Source organism: Emys orbicularis, chromosome 24, assembly GCF_028017835.1.
Source record: "Emys orbicularis isolate rEmyOrb1 chromosome 24, rEmyOrb1.hap1, whole genome shotgun sequence".
In the NCBI taxonomy this organism is placed as follows: domain Eukaryota; kingdom Metazoa; phylum Chordata; order Testudines; family Emydidae; genus Emys; species Emys orbicularis.
This window is the reverse complement of record NC_088706.1, coordinates 12,829,882-12,846,063: the sequence shown is the minus strand read 5'-3', so window position 1 is coordinate 12,846,063 and position 16,182 is coordinate 12,829,882. Positions and strand designations below refer to the sequence as shown.

At 37.2% G+C, this 16,182-nt stretch overlaps 1 protein-coding gene across 5 annotated transcripts in view; it reads right to left on the bottom strand.

Annotated features, from left to right (window-relative positions):
* The window catches only part of DAZAP1 (DAZ associated protein 1), a 35,425-nt gene that overhangs the window by 12,438 nt on the left and 6,805 nt on the right, over window positions 1-16,182 (bottom strand). For 3 of the 5 annotated variants that reach the window (XM_065422088.1, XM_065422092.1, XM_065422091.1), the window contains exons 2-7: window positions 13,899-13,939; window positions 13,151-13,317; window positions 12,801-12,866; window positions 8,470-8,580; window positions 5,398-5,446; window positions 616-698 (exon numbers count right to left, since the gene is read on the bottom strand). In XM_065422088.1, the coding sequence (XP_065278160.1) occupies window positions 616-698; window positions 5,398-5,446; window positions 8,470-8,580; window positions 12,801-12,866; window positions 13,151-13,317; window positions 13,899-13,939 (517 nt within the window). Of the gene's footprint in view, window positions 1-615; window positions 699-5,397; window positions 5,447-8,469; window positions 8,581-12,800; window positions 12,867-13,150; window positions 13,318-13,898; window positions 13,940-16,182 lie in introns of those variants that run through there. The other 2 variants (XM_065422089.1, XM_065422093.1) reach the window with 2 other exon arrangements.

Genomic DNA, 16,182 nt, shown 5'->3' with positions numbered 1-16,182 from the left:
CATGATGTTTTATGGTCTTTTTTGGGTTAAAGTTTAGGACTATAAAGGCAGATCCCCTCAAAGTGCCTCAAAATTTGAATATGAAATGCACATCTGAAGGAGTGGTATGTTAAACCGAGCCTTAGCCAGCTCAGAGATTTCACTGGGATCTCAATTTACAAACATATGAGAATTAAAACTAACTTCTATCCCTGCTGCTGAAAAGGAAAATAGTGAGCAGTCATGTAGCAGTGCATAAACCATGACTATTCATATAGTTAATTTATTCAGATACAAATTCTGCTCAAATGGAGCAGTTTGCTATTTGTATAATGGTCAAGGACTCATCTGAACTGTTTAAATAACTTGCATAAATACTCAGGCCTTCAAGGTCTGTTTCCTTCCCATGGGATAGGCAGCAAGTTAAGGAGAGGTTCCCCTCATATCCATTGTCTTATGCAAACTCAAGGGACTTTCCCCATCATCATGGACAAAGCCCTGAATTTGGATTTTCTTTAACTTTTTAGGATCTCCCCTGTTTAAACCACAAATTACTGATTCTATTTCGCCAGTGAAATTGCCAATTGCCCAAGACTTGGTTTTGTCTTAAGGTAAAATAAAACTACAACTACACACTTTTTTGCCCATGATGTCGTGAAAATGCATGTTGACAGCCTGGTCCACTGATTGTTCGTCCTCGAAAGTAATAAATCCAAAACCTAGCCAACGACGAAGAGTGAATCAAGGTAGCAGGGTGTTGTGACACAAAACAGGATGATGAACAGTATTAGGGGCGGACCAAGGGTTCAAGCAGGGGCTTCAGATAACCAAGGCTTGTGTTATGAAGTTCTCAAAAATCAGTCCTCTGAGAAAACTGTAGTGTGTACTTTATATATAAATTATCAGGCAACTAATGCCTCAGCTTAGTTTCATACATGCAACATTACAAACTGAAACAATTAAATCAATGTTTAGTTTCTTATATCTAATCCATCCACTAAAAGGGGTGGAGAGATAAACACTACCACAACCCTAAATGTTACTGTACCACAACTTCTAAAAACAATGTTTGTGGAACAGCAGGTTAAAATAAGGCAGCTTTGCTCTCATCCTTGAACCAAAATATATCCTAGGATTAGGAACCCAGGTAAAACTTACACTTATTACAGTTACTAACGCTGCAAAGTAACCCCCCCGCTCCTCCCCAAAAAATATTGTATGTGTGTGTGGGGTATTTACTTTCTTGGAAAACAGTACAAATTTAAAGGAAATTTTTTTGAAATGTAGCTGATAAAGCATGAGAATTTTTACCACTCCATGGATGAATGATAAGCTTCAGAAACTAACAGCCTAGGTCAGAGATTCTCAAACTTCTTACATCTTAACACAGAGAGCACTTAATGGACATTACCCCTTCCAATCATAGCTCTCCTGTGCCAAATATAGCAGTTGCCTACACAGCAAACGAGAAGTATTTAGCTGTTTAAAGTAACCAGGGTTGCCTTAAAAACAAAAACCAACCACTCATGTCTCTTGCTTGTCAATTCATCTCTGCCCAATCTGTTCTGTTGCTATCCCTTCCCCTTGCTGCCTGGTTCCCTTCTTCTTCAGTCTCAGTATATGTTCCCCAGGAGCCTTTTGCCCTGCACATCTCTACCACTGGTGCTCTGGTGTTCCTAAGGGTAATTCATTTCTTCCTCTCATCTATTGCAGCAATCCCACTGGATCCTCCTAGAATCCAGCTGCTTTTACAGGCAGCTGGGTTCCAATGCCCATAGAAGCAGCCAGAAAGGAGAAGATACCAGCACCATGTGATCTGAGAACTCTCTGCAGTCACAGTTTGAGAACCACTGCGCTTAGGCTGTAGCTGCTGACACTGCCTAGAGAGTGGCAAAGTAGTGGTTAATTTCACAGAACATTAAGGCTGAGTCATGCCATCAACCACTCACTGCTGGTGGAATAACCAAATCTCAGGAAAGGTAAGAACACATGCAGTATATAACAGTTTTGCCATTCTTTAAATTAGCTAAGGGGTACAGCAGTAAAATTAGAAAGAAAAAAAAAACCAAGGTGCAGCATCAAAAGCATATGGAATATGGGTGCATTTCTGCTTTTCTGAAACCCAAGTTTTCCCCCTTGGTTTGCATTTTGCTTTGCAGCTAGTGCTGACAGCAGCCATATATTGCTCTAAAGCGTTAAACAGAAATACAGTATCTATAACAGTTAGTGTCTCTCTAAGCTTATCCAACTGGGTTGGGTAAGCCCAAAGAGGCCTATTGTAGAGAAGGTTTATATATAAAATACACAAAGATACAGGCCAAAATAGATTCCAGCAGGTCAAATTCTGCTGTCAGCAACAAGAGCAAAAGACATCACTAAAATAAAATTAAAATAAAAGGAAAAAACTTTTAGCAATTCCCACACACAAGAGACTGGCAGTATAAACGAAGTTTTGTTGGTCTATGATGAAAGCAGCCTCAAAACTGAAAGCAGCATTTCATCAATATATTTGTCTGAAGTTAACTGGAATTCTCAGCAGCACTGGAGTAGAAAGAGGACACATTCAAAGTCTACATTGAGTATTAGATCAGTTTAATATTACAGCCTTCCACCTCAAAAGATGAGGGAAAAACAGATGATACCCATCCAACTACTGAGATGGTCCATTAAAGTTTGTTCACAGAAAACTGGGTGAAGACAGCAGACAGATGTCATGTGTCAGGGAAACAGACAATTTTTTAAAGACCCAAACACCATACCATAAAAAGAGTATTTAAGAAATGAGAATGATTACAGATGACAGAACGGCCACAAAATTTGAAAAGGATGTCGTAAAAAACGATAAATATAGCTATTGGAAGACTTGCTCTAACTTTTTTGAAGGCAGAAGTTTACTGATGGACTAGACAGATTTTGTGTTTAAGATGAAATCTAGGGGGACTCGAGAACAGTGAAGCTAGACTGCAGCTAAAGGGAAGAAACTGAACACACAGTAAGAACCTCTGAGCTACTGAAAAGTAGTTGGTTTAGTTAATGAAACAGCATGAAAGCAAAGATCACGACAAACAAAGCAGATTATTTCTTTTAGGAAGCAATAATAATAATGTTGGCTATGCTTCTACTTTACTTGGAATTTAGAAAAGTTCTTGATAAAGCACTGCACAAAAGACCACAACAATGTGAGTAGGTATGGGATGTGGAAAGGATAGGATTGTGTGTAAAGTGAAGGACTGGACTTGAGTATTGAAGACCCAGGGCCAGAGTCTCAGAAGTCAACACAGCAACCATGATTTATATCACCTGAGGATCTGGCCCCTGGTTTTCTTGTAGTAAGCAGTCTGAGATGGAGGAAGTAGCAGTAGACTGCCATAGAGGACAGTAACAGGGCCAATTTTGATTTCTTTCTCTCTCAGTCACTTGATAAAATGACATGCACTAAGGGATTTGTAGAAAGTGAGAGCGCACTAAAGTCAAAGGAGGAAGGCAAAATTCAGAATAATGTGGATAGAAAAGAATATTGGCAGATAAGTGAGCTTCTGCAATTTAATGCAGAGAAATTTAAGATAAGTCAAAAGAACAAGAAGAGTATAAGCTCAATAGCATTTTATATAACAAAATACCAAACAGGAGAAAAATATTCTTAGATGCACAAACAGCAGCATTGAATACAAACTATGAGGAAATTTTTCTAGCATTTTCTGAGGGATTAAGGAGGCCGTGTTTGGAAACTACATGCGGTTACCATGTTATGAAGAGGATACAGAAATGGAGACCAGAAACAAGCTACGACAGTGACAGGACTCAGGGATTTCAGTCATTTTTAAAAATTAGACAAATCAAAGAGAATTGTGGGGTACAACTACTCCCTCAAATGGATGGACTCATAGGCTTTCATCCCAGAGTATGATGTCTTAAAGTTCTGCTTTACCCTGTAACATTGTGAGTGGATTGGGAGCCTTCTATTAATTTTTTAGTGCAGTTTTAGCAGCGGAGCCATTAATCCAAACCAGCTGTGATGTTTTAGTCCTTTTTACTCAGAGATTGCAAGATTGGGATAAATATTTCAAAGGTACAGGTGATACAATAATTTCTAAAATATAGTTTCAAAACTCCAGGCAAGTTTTAATCAGGTGTTTATTTTGGTCTCCACTGCCTCCTCTATTTAAAATAAGCTGCTCTATAGCATTTACTGAATGGATGAATGTGTTTTTTATTTAAGGAGAACAGATCAGTTGCAAGAGGATTAAGACTCTATTATCAAGACAAAAACAAAACAAATATATTGAAACTTCGTTTACACCCCAATAAAGACAAAGCCCGCCCTTCCTCTGACTGTGGAACTGGCCTGTACCTCTGTGATAATTTATCACCTAGAGAGAAGAAATCTAAAGAGATATCGTTAATCACAGTTAAACAATTCACAGAGAGAAAAAGAAAAAGAAAAAAAAAAAAGAAAAAAAAAAAAACTTACTTAACATTACTGTACTTTACTATGAAACACTTAAATATGCCACTAAAGATGTATGTCTAAATTAAAAATAAAACTAAGACTTGACTTAGCTTAATAAATATGAAGTGAATATATTTCTTAATAATGGAATCAGAGGAGAAATGAAAGTTCAGATGGCAAACTATTCTCTAGCATGTCTCACATGCTACAAGGTGATCAGTGCAACTAAACTTCATGTACTTTTACAATAGTGCCTCTGTAATAGTCAACAAATAGATGATTGATGCAATGAAAGGCGGATGACATGAAAATTACTTCATATTTTGACCAAAGGTTACAGACTTGCTCATCTAGCCTATTAATTGCTTTCCTTTTTAAGGAACAAAAATAATAATTCTAGTATGAATGGGGACATAGTTCCTGCAAACATATAAACAACTTCTCAAAGGCAATTTTATGTAATTTAAGAAAATTGTTTTTCCTTGAATTTCAAGTAAAGACATTTAACCAAAACAAAAAGCACAAATGGATGGATCTGATTCCAATCTCATGTTTAGAGATAATTTGAACTGCAAAGAAAAAAACTGAATACAACACAACTGTAGACTTTAACATACCTTCATGTTAAACAGGGGGAAAATCTGAGGCAAATTAGTTAATTGAACTTTTTCAATATTTTAAACCATGTGTTCGGTTCAGATGTTTAATTCTGTTCATATTCAAGTAAAAAGAACCAGCAAAAAAATGAACATGTAACATCTGACTTTAAAAACAGAGACACCAAATGAAGCTGTGTATGAAAAGCCTACGTTTGTGATATTTGTCCACTGAAATCTTTTCCTGAGGCAATGTAAAAAACAAACAAACAAAAAAAAAAACACTACGTTTTTTGATGGTGTGAAATAGTTTGCCATCCGACTACAGGAGAGGATGAAGAAATTTCAAGGACAAACTAGATCAGCCTTTACCTCGGGGCCTCTGTTTCTCTGCATCATAGATCATTACAACTTCAGTGACCTGGAAGAGAGAAGGGAAATTCTACTAACTATGTTACCAGGGGAGTGATACAAGCAGAGTAGAACAGGCTGGTTTCCAGCACTCAATCCACAAAGCACAATTAAATGCCTGATGTAGCCATCAATACTTGTCTGTCACAGCACAATGCAAATAAACTCCAGTAAAGAGCAACACTTCCCATTTATGAAAATTCTAATTGAGTTCATTTGTTCCTAGCAACTAAAGTATAATCACATTTTTGCTTATTTAGGACTGCAACAAACTTTACCCACCAAAAACATTGATAAACTAGAGTTACGGTTGCTAAACTGCATATCCCACCAACCAGATCATAAAAATAAGGAAACAAACAATTAAATCATTCAAAACCTCTTTTCAGTACTACTTCTCAGTCTCAACTACCTTTCTTCCACAACATGCACATTTCCACCCTCATCCTGAACAAGGTAGCCTTAATTCCAACTACTTTACTGACTAATATAGGATTTGTGTAGCTTTCCTGCTTATGCCTCTCTGTGGAGCATGGTGTCCCTGAGATAAGACATTTCTGTGATGTTTAGGCAAAGTTATGCCAGTGGGTAATGCTAATGATTGTTGTTTTAAATATGGAAGTGATTAAAATGCCAAATTACAAAACTGGTGTTAAATCTGAGATGTTATCACATACGCATAGAGAGAGAAGCTTAAAGTTTTTGAGAACTGTGATCATTTAAGCTGTAGGAAAACAGGATAAAAGTTCAAAAAATGTTTCCTTGGCAAACACTGGTAAATATTACACGGAAAAGCCAACTGGCCTCAAGAGTTATTATGAAAAATTTGTACTGAGACTAAATTCCATAAAATATTAAAGAATGCAAGCTTATTGGAGCTGAAATTGATGTCTCCATTTTATTTTGAAATACTCTGAAGTATAGACTCTCCAAAGTACTATAGAACTAGTACAGAACACATGCATGTATTAAACAGAGTTCATCTGTACTGCTTTAGGGCTGCTTATTTTCAATATTAATCACCCCTCTCCAGATTTTTCAGAATAAAAATTCACTGCACAATTAAGGTGATATGCATAGACTAACCCCAGGGGTGCCATTTATTTTAATACCAATTTTAAAGGCAGGTCATATGGCCATTTTCAAGTTAAATATAAAAATAAACCAGAAAGTTTCCAGTTTCATAACAATCTTGTGGCTATTCCTATATCACTACATCCCTGCTTTAAAAAACTACTTTCAATTTAGCTTAGAACATTTGTATCTCAAGCAGCTGAAATAATCTATTAGTCTGATACTCATTTGTCCTGCTTTCCAACTTCTGTGAAAGATTCCAGTCATGTTTTGGAGATCACCACAAAGGATACACTCACTTGAAGGTATATTATCGAACTCTGCTGATTCAGGTTTGTCATCATTTAGAGCTGGTAGGCCATTTGGAAGCATGACAACAAGCCATAATATTAATTTGACACATCTGTTCCGCTGGTTTGTTCGATACCGCTTTGCTTGGTTTGAGTCCTACTTGCCACATTGGTCAGTAACAATCCCCATAGGTCTCTTAGAATCAGAGCCTGCCTTTTTGTTGTCGTCTTAGCTTCTAGTTTTTCAGGCTGCTATACCTGTAATTCTGTGTGCTCTTGAATGTGTTTTTTCCAGAATGCAGGATCCCATATTTCTACAGGTACTTAAATGACTACACACACAATTCTTGTCTTAAGAATGCTACCTTGGCTCCCCAAATTCTATTTTAACTATAAAGTGCTTCTACTTACTTTTATGGCACTTACACTCAATGGTTGTGGCCTCCTATATCTGATGGAACTTAACCCTGTATCTCCCAAGCCATCCAGGTCAGAATTGGAAAGCCATAAGTCTGCGAGAAGAGCCTTTAGAAATTATGCTCCACAACTATGGATTCCACTCCCCATTTTTATTTGTAAACTCAGTCTGTTGCAGCTTTTCAAACTAAAGAAACATCTATTAGCCATTGGTGTTGATAATTTTTTTAAAAAAAGATTGTTTTAACCAACTTTCATTGAAAAACATCATGATACCACTTGAGAAAGATGGCTACATAGATGCTTTGGGCTGCTGATGGAATTTAGAAAGATAGGTGATTTAAAGGTGAAGATGGTGACAAAAGCATTTTGGAGTTAGGGCGACCAACCAATAGCCACTGTGAATCTCTTTGCTTTTGACATTATGACTAGTACAATTGACATGAACAGTCATAAAATTTATACTACTCCACAATATTTTAAATTGAACTTAATATACAAACTAATCTTTGAACATTGTAACAATTTACCTATTCCAGAAAAAATCTGACAATAAAAGTAGAAATAAATGTGAGTTTAATGAAGTCATATCTGGACATCTTCATTCTATATCGACTTAAAACTGAAGCGGGCAAAATTTCAAGAAAAGCATGAGTAAGAAACTGCATGAATAGTAGTCTGACCCTAGAAATGAGATTCTGAAGACCGAAAGGACTCAGTTAACTTTAAAACAGCATAGTGAAACCAAAACAATGTCAAGTGGATCACCAAAAAGTCTTTCACCAATTTGCTTAGAGGACAGAGACCTGTGATGATGCAAATTCACTGAAGTACCTGCTGTTCCAAAAGCAAATGGAAAGTTTTCATAATCAAACTAAGGTACACTAAAACAGCAGCTGAAAGGAGGGTGATAAGTCACATTTATACTCAAGTCATAATTAAACTTGAGGGTTTTTCCTCCCCCCCCTTTGAAGAGGGGAGAGAAAATAGTATCAGGAATAGCTAAACCAAAGGAGGCAGGGGAAGGTGCATAACAAGTTGCGCACAAGAGGGCAAGCGATCTGATGAAAAATGGCAAATGTGCTGCAAAAGTAAACATTTACTATACTTTATCACAAAACACTTCAATATGTCTCTGTGGAAGTTTGCCTAAATTAACACTAAAATTTGACAGCTTAATGAAATCAGAATGAAGACGGGGGAAAAACATCTTGTAACCAGCCGATGCTTGCCATGATGATGAATGACTCACCACTCCGAATTTCTTGAAGTATTCCCTGAGCTCAGTCTCGCCACAGTTGTGAGGGATCCCACCAACAAAAATTTTATTTGATTTACTGTTATCACTTCTGGGTCCTTTCTGCTAAATCAAGAGGGATAAAATACTGTTAGTTAGAACTGTGATAAACACTGTAGCATAATCTTCCTTCACTGGTACATGAAGGTGAGTTGCTCTAATCCATTTTGCATTCTAGGACTAACAAAGTCACAATTCAAATTGGAGTCCAAACTTGGAAGACACCCATTTTGTTTCAAATGGAGCAAAAGTGTGTTCTGGATTCATTAATTTGGTATGCTTAGCTATAACTTGGTGTCCTTTCTTGGTAAGGATGGAGAACTGAGGGCAATGTTCTGAAAGCATTTATTTCTTAATTAAGCAGTATTAACCAGCAGGTTGTGGGTTGTGCTGGGATAGCAAATAACCTTAAGGGGATTTTTAGACACTATCATTTACATTCTTTCAATCCACAAAAGTTGGGTAATTAAAAAACACCTCTACCCAGATATAACGCTGTCCTCGGGAGCCAAAAAAATCTTACCGCGTTATAGGTGAAACCGCGTTATATCGAACTTGCTTTGATCCGCCGGAGTGTGCCGCCCCGCCCCCCCAGACCACTGCGTTACCGTGTTATATCCGAATTCGTGTTATATCAGGTCTCGTTATATCAGGGTAGAGGTGTATTACTGATGTCATTGGAGAAACTTGAATGTTGATTAGTCAATCGCCCAAATGAAGATGAACATCTGTAGTAAACCTGGACTGTACTCTACCTAAACATCCCCACGGATATTGAAGAATCACAGTCCAGGATTACCTAAAGCCCCCCCTCCCCCCGCCTTTTTTTTTTTTTTTTTTTTTTTTTTAAATGAGAGCTACTTACAGCCTAGAAAATGTCAAAGCCTATCAATTGTTGACTCTATACTCAATTTCAGCAACCATGAATTTACAAGCCAGGTGGACTTGGTTCACAATCAGTGGAAGGCTAAACATGTTATTCTGGGAAATCAAGATATGAGTCCAAGTAAAACAGACTTCATTAAAGTAACTTTTTTATGGATTTCTACAATTCTGGGTAATTAGAACAATTTTTTTTTGTAGGGTGGGGGGATGGAGGGGGGAAGAATACTGGGTAGCAGAGAATTTACACTGATCAGTCCTAAATTGTAGTCAGATGGTTTCTACTTCAGTTTATTCACTTACAGGATAGACATTCAGGATAAAATTTTCATAAGTGGCTAAGTGACTCAGAACCACAAGTCATGCTAAAAAGGTGATGGACATACATCTCAATGAAAATCGAAAGGACTCAGGCTCCTAAGTCATTTAAGTCCTTCTGAAAATTTTACCCAAGTGCATCTATTCCCACAGGCATTTCAAATATAATGCCTATATCATTCTCTTATCTAGAGTATATCATGAACTGTTTAATTTTCTTCCTCTGAGCACAAGCACCTTTCATTTTCTTAGAAACTGGGAGCTGAAAAGAAAGGGAGTATTTGCAGTACTAAATTTTTTTTTATAATGCAAGTTATTCCAGTAGAAGCCAAATATCCCCATCATATTCCCCAAGTAGATAGATGCAGCTTACACCAAGCAATTCATGTTCAGGATTTACTGTTCTTCAGAAACACAGTTCAGATTTGGGGACAATTTATACCTTCAAGCCAGCGGCACTGCTATGGGTACCCACATGGCCCCACAGTATGCCAACATTTTTATGGCTGACTCAGAACAACACTTCCTCAGCTCTCGTCCCCTAGAGCCCCTACTCTACTTGTGCTACATTGATGGCATCTTCATCATCTGGACGCATGGGAAGGAGGCCCTTGTTGAAATCCTGGTGGAATTCCTCAATTTCCACCCCACCATCAACCTCAGCCTGAACCAGTCCACACAAGAGATCCACTTCCTGGACACTACAGTGCAAAGAAGCGATGGTCACATAAACACCACCCTATACCAGAAACCTACTGACCACTACATGCCTCCAGCTTTCATCCAGACCACATCACACGATCCATTGTCTACAGCCAAGCCCTAAGATACAACCGCATTTGCTCCAATCCCTTAGACAGAGACAAACACCTACAGGATCTCTATCAAGCGTTCTTAAAACTACAATACCCACCTGAGGAAGCAAAGAAACAGACTGAGAGCCAGAAGGGTACCCAGAAGTCACCTACTACAGGACAGGCACAACAAAAAGTAACAGAACGCCACTAGCCATCACCTACAGGCCCCAACTAAATCCTCTCCAGTGCATCACAAAGGATTTACAACCTATCCTGAAGGACGATCCCTCACGGACCTTGGGAGACAGGCCAGTCCTTGCTTACAGACAGCCCCCCAACCTGAAGCAAATACTCACCAGCAACTACATACCACACAACAAAAACACTAACCCAGGAGCCAATCCCTGCAACAAACCCTGTTGCCAACTCTGTCTGCATATCTATTCAAGGGACGCTGTCATAGGACCCAACCACATCAGCCACACCAACAGGGGCTTGTTCACCTGTACATCCACCAATGAGATATATGCCATCATGTGCCAGCAATGCCCCGCTGCCATGTACATTGGCCAAACCGGACAGTCTCTACACAAAAGAATAAATGGACACAAATGAGACATCAAGAATTGTAACATTCAAAGACCAGTAGGAGAGCACTTCAATCACCTTCAACACTCAATAACAGACTTAAAAGTGGCCATTCTTCAACAAAAAAAAACTTCAAAAACAAACAAACTTCAACAAGAAACTGCAGAACTGGAATTAATTTGCAAACTCGACCCCATCAAATTAGGCCTGAATAAAGACTGGGAGTGGCTGGGTCACTACAAAAAGTAATTTTCCCTCTGTTGATACTCATACCTTCTTGTCAACTGTTGGGAATGGGCGACATCCACCCTGATTGAATTGGCTTCGTTAGCACTAACCCCCCACTTGGTAAGGCAAGTGCCATCTTTTCATGTGCTGTAATATATATACCTGCCTACTGTATTTTTCCCTCCATGCATTTGATGAAGTGGGTTTTAGCCCATGAAAGCTTATGCCCAAATATATTTATTAGTCTCTAAGGTGCCACAAGGACTCCTCATTGTTTTTGCTGATACAGACTAACACGGCTACCCCTCTGAAACAGAACTCAATTTGTAGACTTAACTATAAAGGAAGACTGAAAGGGACATCAGTTGATTAAAAAAGGCTAGTCAAAAATGGGATCTCAAGAATTTGGCTATAACTGCAAAGATTTCATCCTCATTTTGTGCCTTGCATGCTCACTCATAGATTTTACAAGTTACACTACCTGAAGAATAGGAAAAAAAGTAGATGCTAGACAAACAGCTACTTTACCAGTTAGATTAAAAACAAAAACAAAAAACACACACACCCAGGAGACAGAACAATACTAAAATTAAACCAATAAAATAAATATATTTCAGAAAAAAATATGTTCAAAATATAGCAGAACTTTAAACAGAGCAACAATCCAGTTTTCTTCCCCAAAAAGGTGGTGGTGGAGGTTAAGCTGTGGTACAAAATACCCAATGCTACCACAGTATAAGGAACATAAATAAGTTTTTAATTAATTCATCCCCCTATCTCTCTCCCCCCAAAAACCCTTACACAAGTGTTGATGAAATTCTTGAACTTTGTTTGGCTCCTGTAAATCAGACGTAAGAGTTAATTCAGATTTAGCCTGTTTGAAATTTCACAAAAGCATACAATTTAACTTCTACTCTATTTGTCCTTGCATAGTCACAGATCTTCATCACCACCATTACCCACATTCAATCATACTTGCTTCTTGTCAAAGTATTTCTTTGATTTCCATACTCTGGCTTGTTGTACACCCAGCAGCAATCAGTAGATATGTCACAATGTCAGTTAAAACCGCAAGAATCTTTGAACAAAAGACCTAGTAGCATAACCAACAATTCCAATGAGAGCTGCACCCCTATGAAAAAAACACTTGGCTGTTAGAACTAAAATTCTGTTGAAGCAGCATGTATGAAAGTAAACTCCTTCACACATCATAATATAAAATGTAGTCAGCTTTAATTAAGAAGGCATCTGGCCTTAATACCAACTGCTTACTGTGTTTTACGCCAACACTTCTGCACTTCTCTCTCAGTTCCAAGCAGGTAAAAGAGCTTTCTAAAATTTACGTAAGATGATCAGGAACTGAGAGAAATACCAACATGATATTCATGATGCGTACAGGCTGAAGAGCGCATGCTGCTAGCCAGAAAGACCTTAGAATATATCTATCAGCATACTTTAAGGAACTCTCCTTACCCATCCCTCCTTTGGCCGTGTTCTTTCTGGTTGCATTCCCCGAGGTGTACATGGCTTTGGATCAATCTGTAACAAGTTCCAAATTGGTCAGTTCTAAGTGTGCAGAATATTTTGCTCTAATAAATGCATTCAAAGCGCCTGTGGATGCCATTCTCTAAACTTAACACTTCTGACAAAAGTTACCCCCAGATTACACATTTTGGAAGGAACAGTCATTGAATTAAACCTAGCCTGAATTATTCATATGTCAACCACCACCCAAATTACTTTTAAATTCACCAATTTAAAAAAAATATTAAAGACCTAGTCATATTCTAATTAGTTAAAACCAAAGTGACAGGTAAACTTACATTTCGGCCATCTAATGTATGTGGTCTGCTGGCCAGTACTGTTCCCACGCAGTTGGGATCTTTAAATTTGACAAATCCAAACCCTCGAGATTGGTTTGTTGTTTTATCTTTCATTATTACGCAGTCTACAACTTCTCCATATTGGGAAAAGTAGCTACGGAGAGTTTCTGTTAAAAAATATGGTATTAAGCAGAACCAGCTATTAAAGAGTTTAACTTTTAGTAAAACTGACATGTCTAAATCTTCTAATATGCACTTGCTAAAACCTCGCATCTGATGATTTGTATCATTTAAAGAGGATATACTAGCCATGTATCTGAAAACAGAAGATGCTCATTGTTTTAACTCCACTCAGGCAGATGGAAGAAAATAGTGCAGTAAATTAATTTTCAAAACAGAGATCAGCTATTTCTGAGTCAGCACTTTAAGGGATATCAAAACCAACTTTTCCTAATATCAACCAACATAACCAGGGAATATAAAATTTCCCCATATCCTTGTCCAGGAGATATGAAAGTGACATAATGTAAAGATGAACAACACAGTCAGGAGAGAAACGTAAATTTAAAGTTTCTTTACGGGAATTCTATTACTGTCATTCATTAAAAAACAACAAAATCGAAGATTAGTAGTAAAGACTCAATTTTCTAGAGATGTTACTACTATATTACTTTATAAGAAAGTATGAGGTATAAAGTTTTGTCCTTTGTAATTTTTTGGTATAATGGTTGTAGAATACATAACTTACCTTGTGTTGTACTCCAGTCTAGGCCACCCACAAACAACTTTCTGTAATTCAAACAACATATTGTGGTTAAAGTCTGAGGTCTGAATCAAACATGATGCATTTATTTTAAGTAATAACATACACAACCTGTTTGTGCTTTCATCTAGCTAATGTAGTATTTTAGCATACTTTGAAGAACTCAAGGCCTGTTACTCACTGAAGATCCATTTCTCCTTTGCTTTTAAGTTTCCATTTTTATTTCAAGATTATCTTCAGGTATGTTACATACTGTTAGAATAGTGAAGGATTTAAAAACACTGAAGTATTATTTCTTCTGCATCCCACAGGTATAGGATTGCACGTTTATACCAAGAATATATTTTATTCTCATTTGAAATAGCAGATAGGATATATGCCAGAAAAGCAGAAGTCAAATCAAACATCTATAGTTTTGACATTCATAAAAGAAAATATATGTCTAACAACATTAAAATATCCAGAAGAAAGAAGACAACACCAAATATCTTTACTTATCTACTTTTTGGGACCAAGTGGGGTTGTTCATGTTGTGAAAATCCCCATGGTTCAGAGAGTATGAGCAAGGATCTACTCATCATTTTATTCCCGAGTTAAGGGTTTGAAGTAGTTCGTAGGATCTTGCATGGACCCTCTGAGAATAAGCTCAGAGAACACCAGTGTGACTGTTTTAATAAACCCATTAAACACTGAATGTTGAACACAACATACAAAATTGTTAAGAAGGATAAATAACAACCCAACTAGATAACAGATGATTTTAATAACTGTAGAGTATCCAATGGGATATGTAAACACTGCAAATACTGCAGTCCCTGAATCCCCTTTGTAAGAATAAATGTTATAGCAGATTTCCCAAGTTCTCTAATGTACTTCACTTTACCTTTCCTTCTTCAAGGGACTATCTTTAAAACTACTGGTGTATGAAAATTTATTCCACCTCAATTACTAAAGTTATCTTGTACCAACTTCCAAATGTCAAGCAATAAATGCGTACACACAGGGAAATGGTATAGCAAATTTCTCTTGTGTGCCATATGGTAAAAGCTCAATGGGAATCATGACTAAAAGACACATGCTTCACTTTAAAGCATATTGAACTAGACGCAATAATGAAAAATTCAGGCATCATTAATTCCAATCTCCTGGAACTTCTGTATACCGCTTTTCCTTTGACCTAATTATAAACTTAGAGAACAACATTTGAATTTCCCCCCACTCTCAAATCAGAGAGCTGGAGTTGGTCCTTTAGGTGAATTACACCCACTTGTCTTTGGGCTCCCAAAAATCAGAAAGAGACAAAGTCAGACCCAAAAATCCATAAAAAGAAATTCTTACATAGCAAACAAAACATTAAAAGTAATTATTTATTCGCTACTTATATGTTACTACTTCACTTATCTTGGAAGACAAGTCAGATTCATTTTTGGTTACTGTCAGATTCTAGTTAATAAATGAAAGTGAAAGGAAAAGTAACTACAAAGTTCAGGTTAAAAACTGCAGGGGAAAGTTTAGTTTTTAAAATGTATATTGGCATAAAAAACAGGGAAACATTTCTATTGTTTGGTCTTTAGGTCTTGGAAAGCTCATTTTCACAATAGCTACATCATTCTAGGGAAAAATCTAACCTGATAGCATCTCGGTCAAGTTGTTTGTTAACTGCGGTGAAAACTAAAGAGCAGTGAAGTTAGGCTCCGCTATCCTGACAGTCAGGCTACAAAAAGATCCTTCCGTAGCTAATTTTTGAAACACAAAATTAATGATTTGCAGTCTAAGACTGCAGACTGCACCATTTTTGTATGGTAGTCTCTCTTCTTGAAGAATAAACGCAAGATACCAAATAAAAGTGGAAATTCATGCTAATTTGGTTGTATCTGAAGAAAGTTTTATGCTATGGTAAGAGCCTGTTAGGAGAAGACTATCTTATATACTGCTACCCATTACCATAGTATCGGAGCACCTTCCACATAAAATCAATAGCAAAGATTTCTGCTTCACGGTAACAGAACAGAATGCCAAGGCCTTTCCCACAAGGAAAATACATAGTCTAGTAATTCTGTAAACTTTGCTGTGCAGTCAGCACATCATGTTTTGTTTGATCTTACTTTAGAAATGATTTTTTTTTTTAAATTACTTGAAATTAATGACTCTCAGACTCATTAGTAAGTTCTTAAATTATTTTAGTTTCCAAAAATAAGTTTATATGAAATATGACATTCAAAAAAGATTGTGATGTAATAAGAAGGCGTTTCCTAGGAACCTTCAGGCA